The 27425-nt window shown below is 55.3% G+C and overlaps 2 protein-coding genes across 7 annotated transcripts in view; one reads left to right on the forward strand and one right to left on the reverse strand.

Annotated features, from left to right (window-relative positions):
- Positions 1–1273: 1273 nt before the first annotated feature.
- Positions 1274–27425, reverse strand: part of LOC113193224 (uncharacterized) — a 49619-nt gene continuing 23467 nt past the window's right edge. For 2 of the 5 annotated variants that reach the window (XM_077791637.1, XM_026403639.2), the window contains exon 3: positions 1274–2202. In XM_077791637.1, coding sequence (XP_077647763.1) covers positions 1274–2131 — 858 coding nt within the window. In that variant the 5' untranslated portion in view covers positions 2132–2202. Of the gene's footprint in view, positions 2203–25927; positions 26260–27256 lie in introns of those variants that run through there. The other 3 variants (XR_013342210.1, XR_013342211.1, XR_013342212.1) reach the window with 3 other exon arrangements.
- On the forward strand, positions 20767–26882 carry LOC113193225 (proproteinase E). 2 transcript variants are annotated; one of them, XM_026403640.2, is made up of 8 exons: positions 20767–20806; positions 21670–21755; positions 23157–23254; positions 23366–23500; positions 24179–24315; positions 24648–24794; positions 25842–26023; positions 26865–26882. In XM_026403640.2, exons 1-8 carry the CDS (start codon positions 20767–20769, stop codon positions 26880–26882), a joined length of 843 nt encoding a protein of 280 aa, XP_026259425.2. The 2 variants fall into 2 exon arrangements, with proteins under 2 accessions (XP_026259425.2, XP_026259426.1); XM_026403641.2 differs by having other exon boundaries at positions 24648–24790; positions 25871–26023.

Genomic DNA, 27425 nt, shown 5'->3' on the forward strand with positions numbered 1-27425 from the left:
AAACGGTCTCCAAGGCCTGAAACGACAGGGGCAAACTGGAAGGTGGCTTGGGAGCTCGGGTTCTTGTGTGGACACTCTCAGTCTCAGCTTGGGAGTCTCCAGAGGGCGCTCTGGGAGCCTCAAAGCTACTGCACCCAGGCTCAGAGGGGAAAGGGAGTGGAGAGGGAGCCAGGTGGTCAGGGTCTCAGGGCAGACCAGCAGAGAGCTGGGCTGCAATCCTTGTCTCCTGAGTCCCTCAGTTAGCAGGACTGGGCAGCTGGGGACCTTGTGGGCCTGGTTTCCCAACTCCTGAACTACTCAGGTCTCTGAATTCTCAGTGGCCCAGGGAAGAGAGCAAGAAACCCGCAGAAGTGAGAGAAGGGGACCACCTTCTCCTGACCCTCCAGGCTCAGACAGAACCACTGTCTCCCGAGAGTTCCCAGCAAGGCCTATCCTCCCTCCCATGGCCACCCCAGGCTCCTCTTCAGCGCCTCTCACAAAATCACTGTCTACATTTCTGCTCACGTGGGACAGTGCTCAAAATCAGCCAGCCTGACAAGACAGGAGAATGAATAGGAATTGGTAATGAACAGCTAGCTGGCCCGTTTCCTCTCATGGGGAAACTGAGGCTAAGGGAGGCTTCCGAATCTCCCTTACATACAAAGCACTTAAAACCATGCCTGGCACACATAAAGAGCTTAATACGGTGTCATTAAATTATTAGCTACTGACGGAGCATTCATTGAGTGAAGGACTGTCATCATCCTCAGGATAACAGCAGTTGGCATTGCTGGGCTCCTACTGGATTCAAGGCCCTCAGCCAACGTGAAGAAATGACCCCAAATTGAATAACGTAAAATCAGATCCCAGAGCCAGGTGTGGGGTGCACCCCTGTGATCCCAGCTACTTGGGAGGCCAAGAAAGGAGAATCCCTTCAGCCCTGGAGTTGGAGGTCCGTCTGGGCAACCCAGCAAGACTCTGTCAAAAAATAAATAAGAATGAAAATCACATTCCAGCTTTTCTTGTGAAGGCAACGGCCCATGTCAGAGCCAGGTATAGGGACCAAGTGGTCCTTGCCCACTCAGCCACTAGTCTCTGCCACTCCCTGCCACTGCCGGCCCAATTCACTCATTTTTACTTGACTGTGCCGAGAGACCCACCCTTGAATTCAGAGCCCCCGTCTAAATGGTCATTTCCCCCAACAGAGCCTTGGAAGGAGCACTTTGCCACAGACAATTTATTTTCCACAACTGCAGCGCGACGGAAGTGTGCCCGTCGCTGGCTGATGTCAACCTTACCACCAGTTGGAAGGTTTGGAGGCGGGCTCAGGGGCACTCCAGCCAGAGCGGATGGCTTCCCAGAACTTGGGCAGACGATCTAAGGAGAAAAGCCCATTGCCAAACAAGGGGAGCTCCGTCAACTTGATGCCTGGCCTCTGCCGCATGGAAGTCAAGTTGTGGCCATGATGCTGGTGGGGACAGCTCTGGTTGGTGGAGCCGGCCAGACACTGCAGCTCGTTGGCGCCCCTAGTGGATGACACCATGCAGGTGCTGTTTTTGGAGCCATCCCTGGCGTGCAGGCTGCCGCTGGGGGCGGAGTAACTTCGGGCTGAAGTGCGTTCCATGTGGTCCAGGTAGAGGGAGTTGGCAGCTCGTTCCAGGTAGCTGGCAGCAAGCCGCGGCAGGCTCAGCGTTTTGGGGCAGTTGCTGTAGAAGGCGTTGGTAGATCGGTCCAGGTAGTTGATGCCTTTGATGAGCTGGTCCAAGAAGCTGGAGCCGGTGGGGCCCAAAGGCCGTTCTGAGCAGAGCAAGCAGCTGGGGCTGCCCTCAGAGGGCTGGTAAGAGGTCTTCCTGGCCACCTTGGAGCCTTTCTCCAATTGACTTGACTCCACGCACTTGGAGTTGTAGGGCCGGCCCATGCACACTCCCCCCTTGAGGAGTTTGGGGGAGATGACACTCAACGAAGGCTCTGAGTGGCTGCTGCAGGAGCTGAAGTCTGAGCTACTGGGGGTGCGGAGGCGGGAGCCCTTGACCTCGTGGGTGTCCTTGGAGCCTTGGGTCCAGCCTGGAGTTCGAGCCGACAAGGACGGGTTGTTGGGATTATTTGAGCGGCTACTGCAAGAGTTGGATCTGCTCTCTGGGCGGCCAGACATCACTTTGGCTGGGGGGGGGGATCAAATCGGTGACTGAGCTGTGGCCGCACCTGGAGGTTGCTTACCTGGACCTGGAAAAGAGAGAGTTGGGTCGGCTCACCGGGATTCCCTCCCACCTCCCTCCAGACTCTCTCTCTAGGGGTTCTCTCTGTCCCCAGACGTCCAGCACTGCCCTGATCCCTCTCCTTCTCCTCCCCACAGGCTCAGGGATTTCTTCAAACTGGAAGACCAATACCCTTTTCCTCAGAAAGTGCAAGAGAAGGGCGAGAGAGAGGGAGGAAGGCAAGATCCTCAGAAAGACCGAGACCCGAGGGCCTCCTAGGAAAAGCAGAGGCGGGATCTTCTCTTTTCTCTAGCTCTAGATCCCCGTTCTGAAATTTCCGTCCACCTTTGAAGCAGGAACTCCAGGATACCGCAAAGGCCAAGGACAGAATCTCTAATGAGTGAAATTGCAAGCAGAGACAGGCCTTCGGTGTTATTCAAGTAGCTTACCATCAACCATGAAATGCCCCCTAATACTGGAAAAAAAAAAAAAAAAACTGTCTCAGCCTTGATGCAGTTCTACACTCAGAGATTCTCTGTGTACCCGGCCCTTCACCCTGTGCCCTACGCGGATCAACTCATTTAATTCCGACTACACATCCGTGTTCTAGTTCCAGTTGACAGATGGGAGAAACTGAAGCTCAGAGAGGTAATGTGACTAGCCTGCGATCACACAGCTTGTAAAGGCCAAGGTAGCATCCAGGGAATGTCTGATGGCCTCCCCACAGACAATGGTGTGTTGCCAGGGTGACCTTGGTCTCCCTGACGATCTGTTAAGCGTGAGTTTTCACCACACCAACTCTGCGGGCCTGCGCAGGAGCCCTGGCAGGGAGACCCTGGGGGAGGGGGCGGAGAAGGGTACTAGCTAATCCTGGAACCAAGTTTGTCCTGACTACAGGAAACTCAAGTGGGGTTGAGGGTCCAGTGGAGCAGGTTTGCTCATGGGGCTGGGCTTGCGAGATCAGAACCTGCCAGTTTGTTGGGTCTTGCCGCTCTCTGACCATATAGGATTTCCTCACTTGACCTACCAGAGGAAGGGACATTGGGGTTCCTACTCCTCCTGGCCCCAAAATAGGCCATTCATGGAGGATAAGACCTGGCCAGGCCCAAGAGATGCCCAGTCCATTTCACCACCTCCTGTCCCTGCGCTCAGCTTGGGCCTAACAAGGGCAGTGTAGAACCTGTTGTCCCCATTGTCCCTTGGCTCCTCAGTACTAACTGCCACCCACACCCCAGCCAGAAGGAGAGCTCCGGCCCCTCTCGCCCATGACCGCTGCTCGAGCGGAGCGTCCAGGCGCCTAGCGCCAGCACAGCTGTCTCGGAGCCCACCCCATTCAGAAAGCAGCTGCCTGCCCGGGTCCGGCCTCAGCTGCTCTTGTCCTTCGAGTCTGTACTGAGTGGAATGTCCAGACTCAGGCCTCCTCCCTGCCCGGCCCAGCCCCACCCCATCTGCTTCTTAAAAAAAAAAAAAAAAAAATGGAGAGGATTGAGGGTTGACTCCCGCAGGACTGGCCCTTCCCCCTGGCCGGCCGGGCCCCAAATGTGACCAGGGCCCGCTCCCCTCTCACTCTGTCTCTTAGGAGGTAGATGACATAGACCTCCTCTGGCTCTCCACTGGGGATACCCTCATGCTGCCACTCCAGACTGCTGGCCATGTCATAGAATCATGGAATCCTGGAGCTGGGAGGGGCCTCCAGGGGTCATCCTGGCCAGGCCCCTGCCCAAGGGCCAGGAGCCACTTTAAGCCTGCCAGGACAGATGGGGCCTATTTTTGAGAGGAGGCTGGGGTGGCTGTTTTCCAGGGTTCCTTGTTGTTTTTCTCGTCTTAATTGTGCTGAGAGGCAGGAGGTTTTCTGCTGGTTCAAATAGAACTCGGGTTTGCTGCGGTCAGCACCGGCTTCTTCTCTCATTGGGTCGGCCAGCATTTACCCAGTGTCCTTCAAATGCTGTCCCTTTAGGCGACCCATTTAAGGGCATGAAGGCGACTTCTTTTCTCCCTTCTCACCTCTCCCCACGTGGCCAACAGTCCCATGCTAACACCTACTTTGTGACAGGTTCCAGTGAAAGCCCGAGGACCCTGGGGGTTTGGGGGATTTTGGGGTTTTGGGTTTTTTTTGGGGGGGGTACTATGGGGGGTACTATGTATTGAACTTAACTACTGGGCTACATCCTCAGCCTTTTTATTTTTTATTTTCAGACAGGGTCTCACTAGGTTGCTTGGGGGCCTCATTAATTGCTGAGGCTGGGTTTGAACTCATGATCCTCCTGCCTCAGCCTCCCGAGCCACTGGGGTTATAGAGGTGCACCCTCACGCCCGGCCTGAAGACTCTTCAGAGAGCAAATCCTCTCAGGAACCAGCGTCCCTCGTTCACCCCGGACATTTGTGTTGAATGAAGGAACTCCATTCTCCGTTGATGTCTCAGTGTGTTTGCCAGAAAAAGCTTCTCTCATATTCTTCCCCTGAATTTTGAAAATACAGTTTTGGGATCATAGCTCAGTGGTAAGGTAGTTGCTTTGTGTGTATCAGATCCTGGGTTTGATCCCCAGCACTGCAGGAAAGAGAGAGAGAGAGAGAGAAAGAGGAAGAAAGAAAGGAAGGAGGGCAGGAAGGGAAAGAAAGAAAAAATAGAAATACAGTTGTTGTTTTGTTTTGTGTGTGTGTGTGTGTGTGTGTGTGTATTTTATTTAGAGACAGGTTCTCACTGAGTTGCTTAGCGCCTCGCGAAATTGCTGAGGCTGGCTTTGAACTCGCAATCCTCCTGCCTCTGCCTCCTGAGCCACTGGGATTACAGGTGTGTGCCACCGCACATGGCCTATCTCATATTTCTTTCTTTCTTTCTTTCTTAGTTGTAGTTGGACACAATACCTTTATTTTCTTTATTTTTATGTGGTGCTGAGGATCGAACCCAGGGCCTCACACGTGCTAGGCTCTACCGCTGAGCCCCAGCCTCAGCCCATGATCTTTCTTATGGACCAGATTCAGGATTACAAAGCACTTAGTATAGGATCTCCCTGCCCCGGGCAGGATGGCATCAGCGCAGAGTCACTGAAGGGAAAGGCCTTTAGCCCTGGGCCGGCTGAGTTACGGTGGCCAAAGAGAGAACAGCGGGAGGGATCTGGGGGCATCCCCGAGCGGAGGAAGAGCAACTTGGGGGAAGAACAGGGAGACGGTGTCCACAGTCCACGGACAGACGGGGCCTGAGCCAGGCCTGGTTCAGCTCAGGGCTGGGGACTGGTCGGGCAGGCGGGCAGCCAGCGCCGAGAGGGCTGGGCTTCTGGGCTGTTTGTCCTGACAGTACCCAGGCATCGAGATCACTAGCCATTTCTGGCCTGGGCACTAAAGAGCTGCTGGAAATAGCTTGAGGACAATTATTTCTGGAGGAATGTACTATTTCTCTGTCTTCCCAGAAAGCCAAACGGAGTCCCTGTGACACAGAGGAAAGTCCCTCTTTATCTCCTGCTCCAAGGGGCCTGCAGGCCTGTTGGGGGCACAGAGCCTTTCAGAGTTAGAAGAGAGGGGAGCCAAGAGTCAGGACGAAGACTAAAAGCTCCCTTCCCTGGTGGAGAGAGGGTTGGCTCCTTCTGGATCCCACTCCATGTTGGTCCTGTGGAGGTCCAGCTGACTCTCAGCCTGGGGACACACAATGGGGGAAAACAGAGTGAGCCATCTGCCCAGGCCCACCCCAAGAAGCCGACACTGTCATGTGCCTAGAAGCTGACATTGTTGCCTCTGGGTCCTTCTTATCTACTCCCTCGTCTTTAACCCTCCTAGCACCCCCGAGAGGTAGGTGTTGTTTTCCTGAGAAGGTCAGAGGAGGCTCAGGAAGGGCCAGAGGCTTGCTGCGCCCACCCAGCAACCCAGAATGGGCTTAAGCACTTGAGCTAGGGAGAGGGTGGCTCACCCTTCTCATTCAGCAAGGGATCAGTGAATGACCCTGTGAATGGAGCCACATGGGAGCCGCATGGGAGGGGGGACATAGGACAAAGTGGGCAGCTGTCACCTCCCAGCCCACTTCCTCCCACTGAGCCCCCTACCTCCCCACCCAGGCCAGACTCAGCTGCCGCTCCCTCCCTAGAACTGCAGGATGGGGGCCAGGCTCTCAGCATGTCCTGGGTGGGTGTGGTGCCCTGCCCTGCACCATCTCCAGCCACAGCCCCCACCCCCTGCCCCACTTGGACCACCTACAACTTTGGTTTCTTAGCTCATTGCCAAACCAACTTTGGGGAGGTTGTCCCTCATCCTGCCCCAACCCCCTTTCTCACCTGACCCTCCCTCTCCCTGTGCTACCAACATCCTCCTCCCCACCAAGACCAGCAGGGGTCCCTTCCCAGTTTCCCGGCACAAAGCCTTCAAGGGCATGCCATTTCTCCGGTTTCCCCAGAGTGCAGGGTGGAGAGCAGCCCCCTTCCCCAGAGACATCAGGATCCTGTCCCATTAGCACCTATGGGACTCAGCAATTCCTTACCTGCCACTCAGAAGTCTCTCCCCTCCCCCTGAGATGAGGGGAGAGCCGGCTCCTAGTCCCTTCAGCGGCGGGGCTCTTTGGAAGCATGCAGAAGCAACCCCAGCTCAGCCGCCACAGGCGAGTGACCCCCAGCTCAGTCCAGGGACAACTGGAACCAAAAACCATAAAAATTTTGGCCCCTGCTCTGTTTGAAAGGGCATCTGTGCCCAGCCCCAGGTGACGGACGACTGGCAGTCTGGCTCACCTGAACCCCCCTGGCACTGAGCCAGCCTGCCTGCAGGGCCGAGAATCTCCCCTGGGCCAAGTTTCTGACCCTCCCCAACTCGCAGCTTCTGCCTGTGTCCCCCAAACCCTCAAGGATAAAGACCCTCCACTCACGTGCTGCGGAGAACAGTGCTTCCCCAGGCCCTTGGATGGCAAGAAAAAGCTGGGGCAGATCTGAGCACTGGGCAGGGGTGGCTTGGCAGGAGCCCCAGCCCTCCTGTCAAGCCACCCTGGCCTTCTGAGGTAGAGCGCCAACCTGGGAGGGCGCAGGGCTCCCCTGCTCTGGGAAATTCCCTCCAAGGGTGCATGGAAGGATGGTGTCTGTGTGGCCTTGTCAAGAGCAGACAGGGCCACAAGAGGTGGGACAGCAAGGGACCGGCCTGTGCTGTACCCCGGGGGTTAGGCAGCCAGGTTTCTCCAAACCTTGATCCCCTGTTGGGTAAGATGGGGGCCAGGAGGGTGCTCAGGGGACTTGATTGCTGACTTGATGACTGTCTACGAGAACAAATGTTTGCAAAATGCTCCATGTTCCACGTTTGGCTCTACACGCTCCACCACCGTCCACACTGCCACTGAGCTCGGCTGGAGTCCTCTGCACTCAATTGTTCAATATTCTGGAATTGAGTGAACGGGTGATGTAACCGTTGGTGGTTTGAAACCAGGCACAGCAGGAGCATTTACAGCCAGGAATCCTCATTCGGGGACAAATCAGGACACCTTGGTTGGAGACCTGGTTCGCCAGCTCACCACTGAAGCCTTGGGCCCCTGGCCCAAAGTTCACCTCTTGGAACTCCGTTTCCTCATCCATAAAACCACAGATGCTCGCTGTGACCCGGTGCTACGCTCAGCCTTCGCCTTGCGTGCATTGACTCATTTATTCCCCGTGGCAAACGTACGTGCTAAATGGTCACAGCATCTCCCATTTTTGCTGGTGAGAGACGGGAAGGGCAGAGGTGCAGTAACTTGCCTAAAGGAAGAACAGAACCCAAGTTCTGAGCCAAACACTTTGGCTCAGGTCTGCCCTTACCCTCGGCGCTCTACTGCCTCCCTGACACAATCGCGGTTGCCATTGCGCTTTTGGCGTCTAACAGATGCTCCCCGGGCCCTCCCACCTCCGAGGGCGGTCTTCCCTTTATTTATTTATTTAATTCTATTTTTCTGGAGATTGAACTCAGGGGCACTTTATCACGGAGCCACATCCTTTTTACTTTTTTTTTTTTTTTTAATTTTTCTTGCTGAGTTGCTGAAGCTGACCTTGAACTTGTGATCCTCCTGCCTCAGCCTCCCCAGGCACTAGGATGACCAACCTTTTCTTGAATAGTCAAATACAACAGCTCAAATCTCCACCCGGGGGGGCCGTGGGGAATCCTGAGCCCTCCCCAGCATTTCAGAGGAAGCCGGCGGCGGGGGGGGGGGGGATTCTCATGGCCTCTCGTCCACCTCGCTCGGAATATCTGCTTCTGGACCCGTTCTCAGCCCCCTGTTGCTGCCCCACTGCACCAAGTTACACCCCTGCCCCAAGTGTGCCCACTGTGTCCCCCTGGAGCGGGCCCCTGAGCAGCACAGACTTCACTCAGAGGAGGAAACAGCACAGAGTGGAAAGCAGCTGACCCCACAGACGTGACAGTCACTCCGCTCTCCATGCCTCCTGGCCTCCTTTCTCCTCAGACCCAGGCCTCCACCGTCCAGGGCACTGGGGACCCTTCTCCCTGTTAGCTCTTCCCCCCCACAGGCCTCCCCCGCTCAGGCCACTGAGCCTGAAAAGCGGGCCATTTCCTGCAGGTTGATGAGAACTGACCTTTCCAGTTATCTGTTGGACCCAGAAAAGTGGTTCCCGACTCCCTGATTCTGACCCGGGCGGGAAGGCTTTCCTTCCCACCTAGAAAGGAAGCTGTCGGGCTTACTGAGGAGCCAGCTTCCTGCGGCCACCCCCACCGAGATGCCTCAGCTGATGTCCTTCCTGTGAATGTGCTTTGGGTGACGGGATCCTTCCAGTCACTTCCTGAGGTAAAAGCTTTTGTTTTTCCCAGGAAGGAATTGAGCACTGAGTTCTGCTTCACCCCAGGATCTGGGGCAAGTTCTACCCTGAGCCTCCAATCCCTCCTCTGGAAACCGAGGATGATAAGAACACCTGCCCACAGGCTGACCCCTGGCACGGAACAGGCTCTCAATTAAGAACCTACACACTGGCTCTTGCCACCTCGTTCCCAGAGAGACCGAGGTCTAGGCCCAACTCCAGTATTAACGAGCCGAGTGAGCTGGGCCTCAGTTTACCCCACGGGAAAAGGAGAAGGAGGCACAGAATGGTCTCTAAGGCCCATGCCAGGTCATCCTCTAGAGTGGCCCCCAGGAATCTCTACATTGTGCCCTGGGGACCCTTCTAGACCTTGTCCTAAGTATGTCAAGTAGTTATTTTTTATTTTTATTTTTTGGTACCGGGGATTGAACCCAGGAGTGCTCTACCACTGAGCCACATTCCCAGGCCTTTTTATTTTTTATTGTGAGTCAGGGTCTCCCTAGGTTGTTCAGGGCCTGGCTAAATGGCTGAGGCTGGCTTTGAACACACGCTCCTCCTGCCTCGGCCTCCTGAGCCCTGGGGTCACAGGTGTGTGCCACCTGTGCCTGGCTGGTTGATCATTTGTATCTTTTATAATGAGCTGGTAAACAGAAGAATTTTCCCGAGTTCTAGCAGTTCCTCCTCTGAGGGGGAGGTTATGAGAACCTCCAATCCTTAGCTGGTGGTACAGGACAGGACTTGTGACCAAGTGTCTGAAGTGGGGCCAGTCTTGTGGGACTGAGCCTGAGTCCTTTGTCTTGCGAGATGTAGGCTAACATCAGGTGGATTGTGGCAGAAACAAATCCAACTGTTGGACAGGGAGTTGGCGTTAAAGAATCGCAGAATTGTTTGGTGTCAAAATGCACCTTGAAGTTTCCTTTGAAACCTGCTCCTGCCCATAAAGAAACTTGTCCCAGGAGTAAGGACAGCAGCTGGCTCAGGCTGGGAAGGAGGCCCCAGCGACCACGGGGAGGATTTGGTGGGGGTTCCCAAGAGCCATGGTACTGCTCTACCAACTTTTCTGGACCCTTGAAATCTTTCCCGGTGGTCAACTTGAAAGAGGAAGAAAGGAAGGAAAGAAGGGAAGGAGGGAGGGAGGGTTGGATGCTGTAGGAAAAGCCTGGTTGAGATGAGAAGTCTCAATTCTATTTTTAGTCATGCCCTTGACCCACCCTATGACCTTGAGCAAGTCACAGCCCTTCCCTGGGCCACAGGGGCCAGTCTCTAGCAGCCTTTCCCGTGCTAACCTTGTGTTGGCTAGCGTCTGAGTCCGTTTCTGCCACTATAATAAAGGTAATTTAAAAAGAACAGAGATGCATTCCTTAGGGTTCTGGACATTGGCAAGTCTGAGATCAAGGCGCTGGCATCTGCAGGGGTGGGGGCTGCCTGCTGCGTGGTGGGAAGCATCACGGAGTACAAGGGCCAGGGTGTGAGCTTGGGACTCTCTTCCTCTTCTTGTAAAGCCACTATTGCCATCACAGGGACATCTGATCCTGATTACTTCCCCAAAGGCCCCACCTCCTAATACCATCAACATAGAAATCTGGGGATGAAGCTTCCAACACTTGAACTTTTGAGGGACACGTTGAACTAAGGCAGAGAGTTTTCATTTTCCTCAACCCACCCAGGTAGTGAGCATCTGTTGGGCGCCTGCTTATTTATGTGCCTAATTCCCACTCCAGCCACAGAGCCCCTGGAGAGTAGGAGCTGTCTCCTCACCCTGGTCTCCCCCGTGCATAACACAGGACCTGGCACTTAGCAAGATGAGTGAAGGGAGGAAAAGAAGAAGGATAGAATGCCCAGCATAGTGGCATACACCTATAATCCCAGTAACTAGGGAGGCTGAGGCAAGAAGATTGCAAGTTGGAGAGACCAGCCTCAGCAATTTAGTAAGACCCTGTCTCAAAATAAAAAAATAAGAGAAGGTCCGGGGATGTAGTTCAGTGGTAAAGCACCCTTGGTTTCAATCCCCAGAAGGAAGAAAGAGACAGAAAGAAAAGAAAGAAAGGAAGGAAGGAAGGAAGGGAGGGAGGAAGGAAGGGAGGGTAGAGTTGAACCCAGCAGCACCTAACCACAGAGTCACATCCTCAGCCTGCTTTATTTATTCTTTATTTTGAGACAGGGTCTCACAACTTGTTCAGGGCCTCACTAAGATGCTAAGGCTGGCTTTGAACTAGTGATCCTCCTGCTTTGGCCTCCTGAGCCTCTGGGATTAGAGGCCCGCACCACCATGCCGGGCTCCCCTGAAGGCATTGAGTCTGTGGTTTAGCCTGGGGTCTCCTTGAAGCTGGGGCTCCCTCTACACACTTCCTCCTGCCTGGGCCCCCAGATCCCCTAGGCCCAGGAACTGATGCAGGAGCAGGAGGGAGCTGAATTGGAGGCCCAGAGGCCCGGAGGCTCAAGGCCTGGCTCCAGAACTAGACCTCTGCCTCACCACCAGGAGAGTCCAGGTCACCACCTGAGGGCAGGAAGCCTTCCTTGACCTGGGTCCACGTGCCCACCAGGCGGGCGGGCTGAGTCCTGCAGCCGGAGGACCAAGCTTGCCCTCCTTGCCCAGCCTAACAGAGCTCACCGCTCTGCCTGCACCCAGTCACCTTCACCCCTGGAACCACCACTAGCAGCTCAGCCAGTGCCAAGCAGCCTCCTGGGCAGGGAGGGCCGCGGGGGCCAGGAGACCTGGGTTCTGCTCCTACCTCTGCATCCCAAGGGCCAGGTAAGTGGCACTTCCCCCTCCAGCCTGAGCCTCCATCACTACACCCTGTTTCATGCTTACGGTCACCGTGAGGACTGAGATAGACAAGGTCTCATCTCAAGTCCCCTCCTTTTCCACAGTCAAGGACTCAAAAACAAGCCTGGAGATACAGCTGCAGCTCCTGCAGCCCGCCCAGCTCCGCTCTCTCCCTCCTTGGTTGACATCATCTGATCCCCCACTTCTTTGCTGGCATGTCTGTCCCAGGCCACCTGCTGCCACACCCAGTGTGGCACTCATCTGCCTGTATTCAAGCGCTACATAGACTATGGCATTATACTGGATATGTTCGTCTATGGCTTTCTTTTCTGGTCCGTGAAATGCTTTGGAGATCCAGCCAGGCTGACATGTGCAGCTGTGGTTCAGTCATTTGTGCGGGTTAGTATTGCATTTTAATGATATACCATCATTCATCCATTCTCCTGGAACACACTGAAGTTGGGTCCAGTTACGTTTCATTATGTCAAACAACACTTAAAAATCCTAAAATGTTTTAGGTAAAGATGAGCTCTAGGGGCTGGGGTTGTGGCTCAGCGGTAGGGCGCTTGCCTAGCCTGTGCAAGGCCCTGGGTTCGATCCTCAGCACCACGAATAAATAAATAAATGAAATCAGGGGATTGTGTCCAACTACAACCAAAAAATAAATATAAAAAGATGAGCTCTCTCAGGGAGCTCACATTCACTTATCAGTGGTATTCATCTTTTTTTTTTTTTTTCTCAGTACTGGGGATTGAACCCAGCGCCTCATACATGCTGGGCAAGCACTCTACCACCGAGCTAGATCCCTAGGCCTTTTGAATTATTTTGTTTGTTTGTTTATTTGTTTTGGTACCAGGGATTGAATTCAGGGGCACTCAACCACTATGTCACATCCCCAACCCAATTTTCTGTTTTATTTAGTCTCACTGAGTTGCTTAGCACCTTGCTGTTGCTGAGGCTGGCTTTGAACTCCTGATCCTCCTGCCTTGGTCTCCCCAGCCACTGGGATTACAGGCATGCACCACAGCAGCTAGATCACTATTTACTTTGAGGACAGCATGTTCTATACCCAAATTGAGACAAATGACTTGACAATGAGGCCGACGGAGGTCGGGACTCCCTGGAAGGGACCATCAATGATTTGCCACTCTGTCCAGTGCTTCCCTCGGACTAAGCCTTGTGCTAAGCGCTTTACCTGCCCGGATTCCCAGGTGAAGGAGTTAGTGCTGCTACTTTAGCTGAGGAAACTGAGGCACAGAGAGGTGTCTTGGCAAAGCCACATACCAGTGGTTGGGCTGAAATTCAGACCAACTGCCCACATTCTCACCAGAGCAGAGGAGCCCTGAGCTGGGAGCACCAGGCAGGAAGCACTGATCCGAGCAGGGGGTGCAGGGGGGGCTCCCTGCAGGAGGTGCCAGTGCCAAGCAGCCCAGGAAGACGGGGAGCTCTGAGGGGGCAGCCCCAGAAGGCATCAGGAGGAGGAGACCCTGTGGGCGAAGGCAGGCCGAGCCAGGCCTCTCCACTCCACTCACCCACTCCCAGGCTCCTCCCCGCCCCAGGACTTTCTTACATTTCACGTTTTCTTCGGCCTCTCCCCCGTCTGCTATTTGTCCTTCTGTCTGATTCCTCTTTTCCTACCGTCTTTCTCTTGGGCTAGCTCTTCCAGTCCCCTCTCCTTATTCATCTATTCATACATGCATCTAGCCACCCCTCCACCCCCTCTGTTGATCCATCCATCCATCTGAGTGAACGGAGCTCCAACTCGGTCCCAGGGCCATGGAGCCTGAGAGACAAGTCCTAGAGCCGGGGGTGAGGGCATCTGTCAAACTGAATTAAACCCTTACAGGAGCCCCTGCCACCAGTCCTCGGCCTCAGACACACCCAGGGACAAACACCCTTACATAAACTTACCAGAAAAATCCTGGAGGCAGTCATGGCTCTTGGGCACCCCCTGCTGCTCACTTGGATATGACACCCAGGTTGGAGAGTGCGAGCGGCAACTGCTGCCAGAGGGTTTGGTTTTTTGTTTTTCCAATCCCTGAGCAATTCCATTTTAGGGGTTTCTAACAGTGGGGTTCTAGTTAGAAATATTTGATGATCCAGGCTTTTCCCAAACCAAACGCCAGAGTAAGAAGCAGTTAGGGGAGGGAGAGAGAGAGAGAGAGAGAGAGAGAGAGAGAGAGAGAGAGAGAGAGAGAGATGTGCTTGATGGGGGAGAGTGTGGGGGCTTTGTGGTGCGTTTGCACGTTGCGTGTATGCGTGCTCCTGTGTTGTGTGTACACGGGGGTGCCGGGGTGCAAATTTGGAGTGTGTGCTTGTCCAGCTCTGGCCACGATAGGGGTGCCTTCCCTGTGCACCCTGGGTGTTCTGAGTGTACGTGGAGGTTGTGAGAGCAGCTGCCTCCTAGTCAGACAGGTCCCCTCTGAGCCAGTGTCCCCAGGTTCTCTCGTGGGATGGGCTCCAGTTGTCCATTAATGTACCTGCATGGGCTTCCCTCCCGTCCCCTGCTTCTTCCTCCCCTGGGCGTGCTTTTCAGGGGGTTACCTTCTAAGTAAACTGCCTGCTCTCCAATTCTGTCTTGGAGTCTGCTCTTGGCGCAGGAAGGAGGCAGCCCAAGGGGAGATGACAGCCCACAGAGGTCATCAGAGTGCAAAGATGGCACTAGCCTGGGTCCATGGTGACATCACTGTGCTGCTGTGTTAGCCAACCCTGACTGACTCACCCCTGCCTTCCGGTGAGGCGAGAACACCCTTAGCATTTAAGGCTGTTTTAATGGGAACTTGTAACTTGTGGCCGAAGACTCTAAGAATTCAGCACTCTCCAGGTGCACGCCCTGTGGGAGGCAGGTCAGCAGCCAGGTGTGGCCTTGTCCCGGAGGATGCAGCGCACTGCTGAGTGTGTGTGTGTGTGTGTGTGTGTGTGTGTGTGTGTGTGTACCCTGTGTGCATTGACGCCTGCAGTGTACAGGGCCCTGGGAAGTGGCTGTTACAGAATCTGAAATGTCCCGCAAAGCCTCATGTGTTCAGAGGTGGGGCTTTGGGGTAGGGGTTGGATCACGAGGGCTCTGGTCTCACCAGTGGATTAATCTGCTGATGGCTGAATGGGCTGCGGGGAGAAGGGACCTAGTGGGAGGAAGTAGGTCACTGGGGACACGCCTCCCCCCACTTCCTAGCTGCCGTGAGCAGAGCAGCTTCCCTCCGCCCCACCCTGCCACCATGGAAGCTCTGGCCCCCATGACTGCACCTGGCGGGCAGGAGCCAACTGTGTCTGCAGGCTCCTGGTGGGAACTGAAGGGTGGAAGGAAAAGAGAAACCGAGGTGTCTCTCTCCCTCTGCCTCCCGCATGGCCCCCAGGACAGGCATGGCTTGGGCCCAGCTTCTGCTGGGTAATCCTGGGAAGGGGCAGGGTCTGATCCCTGGGCTCTCTGACCTTCCCTCTCAGCACTTCCCCTGCCGAGGTAGCCAGTTCCCTGGACTAAACTCCATACTTGAGAGTTCTGTCTTTTGCTGTGACCTGGCTGGCCCGGTGGCCCTCTTACTTCCAGCCTGAGGAAGAGGCTGGTGGCTTATACCAGGCAGAGCCAAGAGAACTGCAGAGAACTGCAGCTGGGCCCTGGTAGCCTCACTCTGACTGCCCCCCCCCCTCAACCCCAATCCAGTCCTGTGAGATTATAAATCTCCTAATTGTGATTCTGTCACTGGCGTCTGAGAATATTTGTAACTTCGTAGCAGAGACCTGGTAGTTGCCTCTGCCATCCATTCTCCCCCTCCTCCCCACTAAGAGGATTTTCACTGTGTGCAGGGCTGTGCAGAAGGAAAGCCACGTTCTCCTGCCTCCCAGGCAGACAGAGGAGGCCGGGGGCTGATTCCTGCAAATTCCAGGTTGAGAGCTTAAAGATAAGGCCTGCCCCTCGGTGAGCTGGCACCTGCCTGTGATCCCAGGAGAACTGTACACTTGAGGCCAGCCTGGGTGACTTACTAAGGCCCTGACTATAAATAAATAAATAAATAAATAAAAGGGCTGGGATGTGGCTCAGTGGTAAAGTGCTCCTGGGTTCAATTCCCAGGACTGAAAATAAATAAATAAATACAGATGAGGCCGGCCCTGGCCCTCTTTCAGTCTGGGCTGCGGTGTGATCACAGCTGTCACATGCTGGACTGTTAGGGCGGCCTCCACAGAGTGACCATAAACTTGAGCTTAAACAGCAGAAATCATTCTCTCACTGTTTTAGAGGCCAGAAATCTGAAATCGAGACGCCGGCAGGCTGATCCCTTCGGAGGGCCATGAAGAACGAAGCGGTTCCAGGCTTCTCTCCGTGGCTTGTCGAAGGCAATCTCTCCTCTCTTTGGGTCTCTCTGTGTCCCAATTTCCCCTTTTTATCAAAACATGAGTTTTACTAGATGAGGGCCAACCCTAAGGACCTCGTCTTCATTAACTACATTGACAATGACCCTATTTCCAAGATAGGGTACCTAGCTATAGTCTGGATGTCAGATGGCCCTTAAAGAACCAGGTGCTCGTGGCAGTCCGGGGAGGGGGTGAAGGGCCTGGGAAAGGTCTTCAGGTCACTGGGGTGGGGGTGCCGAGGAAGGGGATTGTGGGATACCGAAGGTCTCCTCCTCTTCTGCTCCCTGCCATGGGTGAGGGGTTCTGCTCCCCATGCACTCCACCAGGATGGGCTGCCTTGCCACAGGCCCAAAGCAACAGGAGCCACCAACCACAGACTGAAACCTCTAGAGCTGTGAACCTTTTGTCTTTATAAGGTGATGGTCTCAGGCGTTCATCATAGTGAAAACAAAGCTGACTGACACAAGGGGTGAGGCTTCCGTGGAGGAATTCTGGGGGAACACGCCTTGACCCGTAATACACGCCTTGGTAAAGAGGGCCCATCTTGGGGACGGAAGAGCCGGAGAGGGAGCAGATAAGGCCACAGAGCAGAGGTGCCAAGTTAGCATGGGCCTTGAAGTGGAGGGCAGTAAACGGCTCTCTTCTTCTGTGTTATTCGTGACTTTGGTTTTATTCAACCAAACCCTCATCACAGTAAGAGTCTTGAAGGGAACAGACGTCAACCCCCAAGGGTCACTGAGGACTATTTCACAGAAGCTGGGACAGGGTTGGGTAACTTACCCAGGGCCAGGGAAGTGTCCAGAGGCCAGCTACAGTGAGGAACAGGTCCCCCCGCCCAGGCCTGAAGGGGCAAAGGGAGGGAGCAGTTAACGGAGCCCAGGGATGGGGAAAAGAGAAGGCCACTGGCCATGAGCGAGGGTCTCTGGGGAAGACTGCGGCCATTACACACCTGAGGCCTATGAGTGGGGAGCCGGGGGACAAATTCCCCAATTGCTCTCTGTCCCCCAGTCTCCTGCAGGCACCTCCCATTGGCCGAATCAAGGCCAGGGCACATAGGAGCCCCCAGAGGCTACCCACAGGGTCAGCCAGCCGGGGGCTGCTCAGTGGGGCCACCCCTAATCCCGGAGGCCCCCACTGCATCTATAAGCTCCGTGAGGTACCTCTGCAGGTGCACAGAGGGTTCCCTGGTGGCTGAAGAGTACCCAGGCTCTGGAAGGTGCCCTGTTGTTGAGTGCGTATGTGCCAGGAGGGGTCCTGGTGCCTCTGTCCCTCCCCACAGGGCAGCTGGAGGGCTTCTCCCCCCCGGCCCCCCACTCGCCCCGGAAACCGCGTGGCACCTGCCGTGGGAATGAGGCTGTGCCCGTTGCCCAGCAGCTCCTTGGGTTCCAGGTGAGGTGGCACCTTCCCTGAGACAAGAGCCACCTGTGCCTGTCCCAGCCTGGGTCCTCTCAGTGGCTTTTTTTGGGCCACAGACGGGGCACCTGTCTGACCGTGGGCCTCTTTCTCCTCCCCAGGGCTGGGCTGCCATCTGAGAGAGATGGGCTGGTAGCGGGGAGCTTCAGGGCAGTGGGGCTCCAGAGGGGCCTGGGCTTACACCATTGGGCGTGACTCACAGTTCACCCCCACATTAAAGGCTCAGGGAAGTGCGGTAGGAAACAGCCGTTTGGATTTTGTTTGACCTCATATTTCCCAATCTTTTTCTGGGGGGCAGTACCAGGGATTGAACTCAGGGGCACTCGACCACTGAGCCCCATCCCCAACCCTATTCTGTGCTTTATTTAGAGACAGGGTCTCACTGAGTTGCTTAGCACCTTGCTAAATTGCTGAGGCTGGCTTTGAACTCACGATCCTCCTGCCTCAGGCTTCTGAGCAGCTGGGATTACAGGTGTGTGCCATGGTGCCCAATCTCATCAGGTTATTGGTGCGTTACTGAATGCCCCCTGGGTTCTGCTCTGAGAGGTGATGCCATGGCAGTGAACCAAGCAGACAAAGCCCCTGGCTCCGTGGGGTTCTGCGCTGGTGGGTTTGTCGATCCAGAAACTCTCTTCACCTCCTCTAGACACTGCTCTTCCGGGTCCCCATCCAAGAGCTGCTACTAGGCTTTTTGGGGACACACAGGGGTGGCCTCCAGATGTGTCCAGTATGAATGTCAGGGTCAACTGCGCCTTCAGAGTAGGAAGAGGATGGCATTTAGAGTCCTTCAGGGGCGCACCCCCGTAATCCCAGCCACTCAGGAGGCTGAGGCAGGAGGATCACAAGTTTGAGGCTAGCCTCAGCAACTTATTGAGGCATAAGCAACTCAGTGAGACCTTCTCTTAAAATAAAAAAATGGGCTGGGGATGTGGCTCAGGAGTTGAGTGCCCCTGAGTTCAATCCCTAACACTGCAAAACAAACAAACAGTCCCTTCAGCTGCTTCTTTGTCGCCTCCTTTAGTAAGTGTTGTTGAATACCTACTATGTGCTGAGCTGCCTTCTAGGCACTGAGGATTTGAAGATGAATGAACTTGTGGTCCCCATGGATCTTCCTACTGGGTGGAAATAATGGACCACGCTCCAAGATAAAGTCTCCCCGGCTTTCCAGACCTACCTCCTAACCCCTCACGCTCTCCCACCAGACCTTCACTAACACGTCCCTCTCCCGGGGTGGCTCGCCCTGCTTCCTGCCTAGGATCACGGGAGGGAACCCCCTCTCCTGGCTGGGCACCCGTCCTCCGTGGTTTGCTCAGGTGTCTCCCAGGCCAGCCCCCTCCTCCCCAGGTTAATCAGCAGTGCAGTGACAGTGTCCGCCCACATACATGCCTGAAGGATGAGACCCACCTGGCAGGGATGGTGATGGACAGCTGGCCTCAGAGGGCCGTCTCTCTCTCTCGGGACCAAGCAGAGGCCAGGTGGCCGCGTGTCTGTGTGGAGCGGACAGTGTGACTAGGACTTGCTCAAGGCCACCTGGATAAGGGCTGAGGAGGTTTCTTGTTTGAAGTTGGGGGAGGGTTTGAACCCTCCCCTGTGCCCTTGGGAGAGTCTCTGCCAGGCCAAACAGTGACAAGGCGGGGGACCTTGAGCCAGTCCCAGCTTTTCTCTGGAACGACGTCCCCCTCTCTGAGATAGCAGAGGTTGCACTAGGCGGTGTTTTGGCTCCGTGGGCGTCAGGCCCTCTGTGGTGGCATCTGGGAGGGCTGACCTGCCTCCCTCCGTCCTCCTGTGTCAAAGCTGGGCAAACAAGCACGCCCAGGCCCAGCAACGGTGGGGGAGGGCGGGCTGCTGGAATCACGGTGTGAAGGACTTTCCCAGCTGCTTCAGTTCCTCCACACATTTGCCACAGACCCAGGCTACTGGAGTGGCAGGTGTCCCTGTGGGTGTGACTGCAGGGGGTCTGCTCTAGCCAGGTGCTCCACCTGCCACCGGAAGAGGTCCACTTAGCACAGCTAAGCTTTGCCCTTCCCCAGGCTTCCAAACTGTGGGTGCCCCAGAGGGAGCCATGCGCTGCCCTAGGGTGCCCAGGATGGACAGGGGGAGTCCCCGGGGGAGCCGGAGCCGCCGGCCTTATTGAGCAAACATCGTGTGGAGCGCCCCAAAGTGCCAGGCCCTGGGCTGGGAGGCTGCTCCCAACAAATGACCAGGAGGGGCTCGGTCTTTCCTACAGATGAATGTCCACGTCCCCTGGGGTGGAACTGCTGGGTCACATGTGACTTCCGCTCCAGAAGCTGCCTCTTGGCCGGCAGGATCTCCCCCATCTCTCCACGCAGATTTCTGAGCTCCAGCCACACCGGCTCCCTTTTCTCGAACAAACCAAGTCCATTTTTGCCTCCAGAGCTCCACGCTTGCTGTCCCCTCCACCCAGAGCGCTTTACCAGCAGGACTTCCCATGACTGGCTTTTACTTATCCTTTAGGACTCAATCCAATGGCTACTCCCAGCCCCAATGCCCCTTTCCCTCGTTCCCACCTAAAGGAGGGGTTCCTCCCGTTCCCATCCCAGCCACGATGCTTCCCGTCATAGCACCCAGCACCTCTTTCCCCTGGAAATAGGCTTCACTCATTTGTGCTGATTCCTCATTGCTCACCCCACTAGACTGGAGCTCATGGCCTTGGACAGAAAGTGCCCCGTGAAATACTTTTTTTTTTTTTTTTTTAATAAGGTACCGAGGATTTAACCCAGGGATGCTCTACCACCAAGCTACATCCTAACGCTTTTTCTCTGGAGACACAGTCTCTGGTTAAGTTGCTGGGGCTGGCCTTGAACCTGGGATCCCCCTGCCTCAAGCCTCTAGAGTAGCTGAGATTACCAGGTGGGTGCTACTGCGCCTGCCCACAAAATCACTTTAATTGAGGTAGAGACCGATATCAATCTGAGACTCAGAAAGGTTGAACCATGAGCTCAAGGTCACAGAGTTTGGACGTGACAGAGCCGGGATCTGATTGGCCAGGTCTGCCCCGCTCCTGGCCCCACCTTCTTTCCTGGAAGAGACTGGCCCTTCTGATGGAACCCTTTTCCCCAGTCCCTTGTTATCAGTCGGCTCTTCCGGGCCACCTGTGCAGTCACATGTTGGAGGGAACCCTGGGCCCTTCTATTGGCTGTTGGTCCTCTATCTGCCGTGGGAAAAGCCATGGCCTTGACCGTGGGAAACTTGGTCTTCTACCACCTGTTCTGGGGCCATGTCGGCCCCTTCCGCCTGCCTTCTGCATTATATTAGAGCCCCGGCTCCCTGATTCTTTCTATTCATCTCAAAACTCACCATGCTGCGGCTGCTGGGTTCCCTCCTATGTGTGGCCCTTGGTAAGACCCCGACCTGTACCTCTGTCCCTGAGTTGCGCTGGCCTGGGGAGCCCTTGAACTCTGCATCCATCTCTGGTTCCATAGGAGGGAGTCTTGGTGGACCCAGGGCATGACTGTGGGGCCTTCAGCTGGGGGCTGGAAGGAAGCTGTGGCCAGAGTAGGTCAGCAGAAACCAGATGCCCCCAAAGGCTGTGGGAGTCCTTGAACAATGTCTCAGGGTCGAGAGTGTGGACCTGCACTTGGATGGCTGGGTTGGAATTTCCACTCCCGGGCTGAACACTCCAACTCTCCTCTTCCTCTCCCTCCACCCAGCTCACATCCTCTTCCTCATCTCTCTGCCATATGACTGTCCATCTCAGGGCCACCTCCTCCAAGCGGTCTCCCTTGACTGACCATAATGGTAAAGGATAACATTTACTGAGTGCTTACTGTGTACCTGGCAGAATGCTCAGGGCTTTTTTGTAGATGACCTCATAGCATCATCAGGGTCCCGTGAGGACAGTACTGCTGTCCCCGTTTTATAGATGGGGAAACTGACCCTCAGAGAAGTAAAGTAGCTCATCCTAAAACAAGTGACCTAGTTGCACCTTGAACCCCGGCAGTCTTCCTTCCTCTCTGTGTGACAATAGCTATCATTCTGAAGGGCTCATTGGCCAGGTACCATTCAATCCTCTCACTAAAGGGGACCTACACTCTGGGGATGCTAGGGAGCCCTGCTCTAGTCCAGATGCTAGTTCCAATGTGGCTACTGAGGTCCAGAGAGGGAGAGGGGCTTGGATAGAGTCACATAGCCAATCTGTGGCACAAATAGGACCGGGACCCTGAGCCCTCCGGAGGACTGACACATCTCCTCCTCACTCTAGCCTCAGTCTGTGGCCGACCTTCCTACAAGTCCATCGGCCGTGTTGTCAACGGTGAGGACGCGGTTCCTTACAGCTGGCCCTGGCAGGTAAGAGTAATGGCAGTCCCCACTGTGGGCTCTGGACCCCAGCCTCTGGTCACATAGCATCCAGTCCCAGCTGTGTTGCTTCCTTTCCAATATCTGCTTCAGCTTCCAAACCCCTTGAACAATCTGCTTCTCACAGAGGTTTTGCCCATGTGTAACATCTCACCAGGCTGTTTGCTGTTTAAAAATAGAATCTGGGGGCTGGGACTGTAGCTCAGTGGTAGAGCACTTGCCTAGCACGTGTGAGGCATTGGGTTCGATTCTCAGCACCATATAAAAATACATAAATAAACTAAAGGTATTATGTTCATCTACAACTAAATATATATGGAACCTGGAGTGAGGGCAATGTTTAAGGATGTGGCACACTCAGGGTAGAACTTCAGGCACTGTGTTTAGGGAAGATTTTGGGGGAATCCTTTCTAGATTCCTTGAATCCCACAACAGGGTTGTACAGTCTGAGAGCAGCAAAAAGATAGGAACTTTCTAGAAGCCAGTGGAGGGAAGCCCAGAGAGTCAGAGCCACTGTACTGTCAGCCATAGTAGAAACCAGCCATGTGGGGCTATTTAAATTTAATTAAAAATAAACGATGTTAAAAATTCAGTTCTTCCTTGCTAGCCACTTTCCAAATACTCATTCACCACACGAGGCTAGTGGTTGCCATCTTGGGAACCAAAGTTAATGGGACATGGTGGCTTCCATATTGGGGATCAAGACATGGTGGCTGCCATATTGGACAGCAAAGACATTCCTGTTATCACAGAAAGTCCAGCTGATGGGGTCAGCATGCTTGTTCTGTGAAGGGCCACAGAGTCAATATGGAAGGCCTTACTGGCCTTATGGTGTCTGCATCAGCAACTTAACTCTGCCACTCTAGCACGAGAGCAGCCACAGACAACACATAAATGAGTGAGTGTGAGCCTGGTTTGGCCCATGGACCGTAGCTTGCCAACCGTTGGTCTAGAGGGAATTTCTAAAATCAGGAATGTGTAGAGAATGAGAGATGAGGCAAAGGATTCTGGGTGAGCTGTGCGCCAACAGATCCCAGAGTCCTTGAGAGATCTGAGGGTCAGAGGAGTGGGAGGGGGTGGTGACAGAACAGAGGGCCTTGGGAAACTCTCAAGGTACGGAAGGTCTGGGGATGCCCTACAGATCAGAGAATGCTGGGGTTCCCAGAGAAGTCACAGAGCCTGGGGACATAAAGCTTTAGCAATATCAGAATATGATCCCAGAGGGAAAGTGATAGGTCCGCCTTGAGCAGCTGTGTAGGTTGTGCACTGCACACTTCTTTCTGTGTGGACAGCGCCCTCTAGAATTGTACAGTGTACAACCAATAAAGTCATTGCTGATGACCCAAACAGTGGGGCCCAGACCACTCAGGTTCTTTCCTCCTGGGCCACCAGGTCTCCCTGCAGTATGAGAAGAACGGCGTCTTCTACCACACCTGTGGCGGCAGCCTCATCGCCCCCGACTGGGTTCTGACTGCAGGCCACTGCATCTCGTGAGTTCTCTCACTTGCCCTGGCCCTCCCCAGCTGCTGCCCCTGTGTGACTCAGGCAGCCTGGGACACTGGGCTGGCCGAGGCCTAGACTCACCCAGCCTCCTCCTGCAGGAGCTCCCGGACCTACCGGGTGGTGTTGGGCGAGTACGACCAGGGTGTGCAGGAAGGCCCCGAGCAGGTGATCCCCATCAACCCAGGGGACCTCTTCGTACATCCAAAGTGGAACTCCAACTGCGTGGCCTGTGGGTGAGTGAGCCAGGTGGGGACCGGGCTCTTCCACCTGTCCCTCCACGACCCCAGATGAACCTGAGGAGAACCGCAGGGAGAGGGGTCTGCCAGCAGCCTCGGCCCAGGAGACCACCTTAAGCCCTTCAAGCTCAGCTTTCTCCTAAGCAGAGCCCTGGAAAGTGCCGCGTGGGCGTCTGGGGCCACAACGACGAGACCCCACCCATCCTCCCCATCCTCGCAGGGCTCCTGGGGTGAGCAGAGAGACAACTCAGACCCTGGAGAAAGGGCTTGAGGGACAGGCAGGCACAGGAAGACAGAGGGCGGGATTTCTTCCAGTGCCGTCCTGGGGCAGCAGCCGCTGTGGCCCTGGGGCAGCCCTGATTCTTAGTCCTCTGGGCCCAGACCCACTGCCTTGGAGATACAGGCCGGGCCCCAGCAACCTGTGTTTGCCAGCCCTCCAGGTGTCTCCCAGGCAGCTAAAGTGAGAGGGCCGTGGGGAACATGGCCAGGACCACCGTGAAGGCCCAGGCCAGCAAGGCTGAAGGGGCTCTGGGGGCTTTTCTCAACCGCTTGACAGATTTAAGAGCAGGGCAGAAGAGGGGCCCCTGGAGCCCCAAATGCCCGCACCAGGGGCCACCGGTGGGAGCTGATCCCCTGGAGGCCCCTGCTCCGGGTGACTCTCCCCCTGCTCCCCAGCAATGACATCGCCCTTGTGAAGCTCTCACGCAGCGCCCAGCTGGGGGACACTGTCCAGCTCGCCAGCCTCCCTCCAGCGGGTGACATCCTGCCCAATGGGACCCCCTGCTACATCAGCGGCTGGGGCCGCCTTTACAGTAAGTGCTGACCCCTCTAGCCAGCCCCAGGGACAGTGGCAGAAGGGCAAGGGCTGGGGGGTCAAAGGCCACACCAGGATGGGTCCTTGCACCTTACTCCCGTCCCTTTCCAGCTGCAACCTGTCCCCCACCCTCCCAGACGTGAAGGTGTCCAATCAAACATTCTGGGGTATCTGCCGGGTGCCAGGTGCCAAGGATGGCGTGGTGTCCATCGGATGCAGGACGACCAGGGCCCCCTCAGATCAGAAGAGCTGTGTGCCTTGAATGCCCCCCACTGTCGGGCTCCTCGCCCCACCCCCAGGCCTCCCTCTCAGCGCTCTCTGTCCCCACAGCCAACGGGCCGCTGCCGGACAAGCTGCAGCAGGCGCTGCTGCCCGTGGTGGACTACCAGCACTGCTCCCAGTGGGACTGGTGGGGCTTCTCCGTCAAGAGGACCATGGTGTGCGCCGGTGGGGACACCCGCTCCGGCTGCAACGTGAGTCAGCTCTCACCTGCCCCCGTGGCCTGGGGTGTGCAGCTCCCTGCAGTCCCACTGCCACCTGCCTGAAGGTGGAGGGGGTATCTTGCCCACTTGCTCCTTCCACCCCCGACTAGGCAAGAGTGGAGCCCAGACAGAGCCGGGCCTGGGAGCGAGGAGCCCTGGCCCCTGGGCCCGGCTCGCAGGCAGACTCGACCCGCAGAAGCCACCGTTCCCCCGGGGCCTCAGGCTTCCCCATCACTCCCAAAGCCCTGTCAGCGATGGCTCTGAGGTTATAACCAACATTAAGAACGTTCTCAGGGCTGGGCATATAGCTCAGTGGGTAGGGTGCTAGTCTTGCAAGCTCAAGGCCCTGGGTTCAATCCCCAGCACCATTAAGGAAAAAAAAAAGTTCTCTTTGTTCTGGGGGCACGAACGGAAACTACTGTTTTTCTCGAGTACTTTGTCCCTACTAGGTGCCGTGCTAAGATCCTGTATCATCTTTTTTTTTTTTTTTTTTTTTTAAAACACACAGTCCAAGGGAGATTGAGTGCTCTTTTTTTTTTTTAAAGAGAGAGAGAATTTTAATATTTATTTTTTAGTTCTCGGCGGTCACAACATCTTTGTTGGTATGTGGTGCTGAGGATCGAACCTGGGCCGCACGCACGCCAGGCGAGCATGCTACCGCTTGAGCCACATCCCCAGCCCTGTATCATCTTATTTAATCCACACAAAATTGTATAAGGCAGATATTATTTTTCCCTTCACAAATAAGCACATGGAGATGGGCGCAGTGGCCCACACCTGTAATCCCAGTGGGTCAGGAGGCCGAGGCAGGAGGATCATGAGTTCAAAGCCAGCCTCAGCAGTTTAGTGAGGCCCTAAGCAACTCAGGGAGACCCTGTCTCAAAATAAAACATAAAAAGGGCTTGGCGGTGACTCAGCAGTTAAGGGCCCTGGGTTCAATCCCTGGTACCAAAAATAAAAAACAGACAAACAAAAAGATAAGCAAACCACTTCCCAGAGAATTCAACTCCTAGGAGGGTTGCTCAAAAGCTCTAAAGTTCAGAATCAACTCACCCCTCCCTGATGTTCCAGGGTGACTCTGGGGGACCCCTCAACTGCCCCGCGGAGGATGGCTCCTGGCAGGTCCACGGGGTGACCAGCTTTGTGTCTGCCCTTGGCTGCAACACCCTGAAGAAGCCCACGGTGTTCACCCGCGTCTCGGCCTTCAATGAGTGGATAGAGGAGGTGAGGAGGCCTGGGGGGGCTCTGGAGAGGAGCCACAGCCTGGAGGGGCCTGGGAGGCTCCTGAGGCCAGCGCCGTGAAGAACTTCCAGGGGGCCTTGGGGGTGTTGTCTGCTGTAATGGGGCCCCAAGGGCCTCTGGGTTTTCTGGGGAGCGTTGGGGTGTTCATGAGGCGTTTTCTCTGGATCCCGACCTTTCTTATTCTGGAGGACAGAGAGAGATGCCCGACAAAGGGCTGCCTGAGAGGGGACAGATGGGAAAATGACAAGAATGAGGGAGGCTGGCTGGGTGCCGAGGTGCACACCTCTAATCCCAGCACCTGGCAAGGCTGAGGCAGGAGGATCGCAAGTTCAAGACCAGCCTCAGCAACTCAGTGAGACCTTGTCTCAAAATAAAAATAATAAAATAGAAAGGGCTGGGGATGCGGCTCAGTGCCTCTGGGTCCAACCCCAAATACCAAATGGATAAATAAAATAAAAAAGAAGGTGGTGAGCACCATGGGACGGGCGACACTCCAGGCCCCAGGGAGAGCACAGCCCTCGTGTGGGGACAGGAGGTCAGCCAGGACGACTATTGTTCATGGTAACAGTAGCGGCCCGCGGATAGGAGTGCCAGGCCCAGGGTGAGAACGGAACCTGGCCAAGAGCTGGATCCAGAAGCCCCTGGCCAGTCCTCCTCCTCCTCCGGCTACAGAGAGGAGGAAGCCAGGGCTCAGAGAGGTGCAGTCGCTCTTCCAGGGTCACCCTACTGGGTGGGGAGTGGCAGGGCTGGGAGTGGAGCCCAGTCCCATCCCATTCCAGAATCTGTCCTCCTAACTAGGAGACTCTGTCTTGTGTTTTTACAGACCATAGCAAGCCACTAGCTCCACGGCCCAGCCGGCAGTGTGGACCTCACCCCCTTCCTAGAGGATAAAGAATAAAGATCTCAGAAAGCCCGAGTCTGCCTGCCTTCATTGACCCACCGTTTCCCCTCTGACTGGCTCTTAAAATCTTAGATCTGAAATGCTCAGGGGAGGCCAGACCGACCCGCTCAGATGAAGATGAGAAAAACACGAGGCCCGTAGAGAAGAAGAGGCACCCAGCCGTCCTGGTTGCCTGAGGGTTTCCAAGGACTTTTAGTGCAGAAAGTCCCTGGAAAACTGGGACAAGGTGTTCACCCTAGTGTACAGTCACACACGAACCAGGGGCTTTTAATAAAGGTGTTAAAAATAGAATAAAAACCTGCAGGAAAACTGACCTTGTCAGCCTCCTGGAAGGCTCACGGTACAGCGGGGAGGACGGTGGGTTTCCTATTCTGGGGCTGGAGAAGGAGGGCCATGGTTGTTCATTCACTCATCAAACATTCCTTCCTTGTTCCTGAAGAAGGCTCAGAGGGGGAGGAAGATACAGTTCCTGCGCTGATATGG

The sequence above is a fragment of the Urocitellus parryii genome, chromosome 11 (genome assembly GCF_045843805.1).
Source record: "Urocitellus parryii isolate mUroPar1 chromosome 11, mUroPar1.hap1, whole genome shotgun sequence".
In the NCBI taxonomy this organism is placed as follows: Eukaryota; Metazoa; Chordata; class Mammalia; order Rodentia; family Sciuridae; genus Urocitellus; species Urocitellus parryii.

What these genes read in the sequence shown, in the direction of transcription:
- LOC113193225 (XM_026403640.2), top strand. Translation starts at nt 20,767, where the DNA reads ATGCTGCGGCTGCTGGGTTCCCTCCTATGTGTGGCCCTTG. An exon ending in ACTGCAGGCCACTGCATCTC is followed by an intron (nt 23,255 to 23,365) that starts GTGAGTTCTCTC and finishes CTCCTCCTGCAG; the next exon opens with GAGCTCCCGGACCTACCGGG. An exon ending in TCCAACTGCGTGGCCTGTGG is followed by an intron (nt 23,501 to 24,178) that starts GTGAGTGAGCCA and finishes CCTGCTCCCCAG; the next exon opens with CAATGACATCGCCCTTGTGA.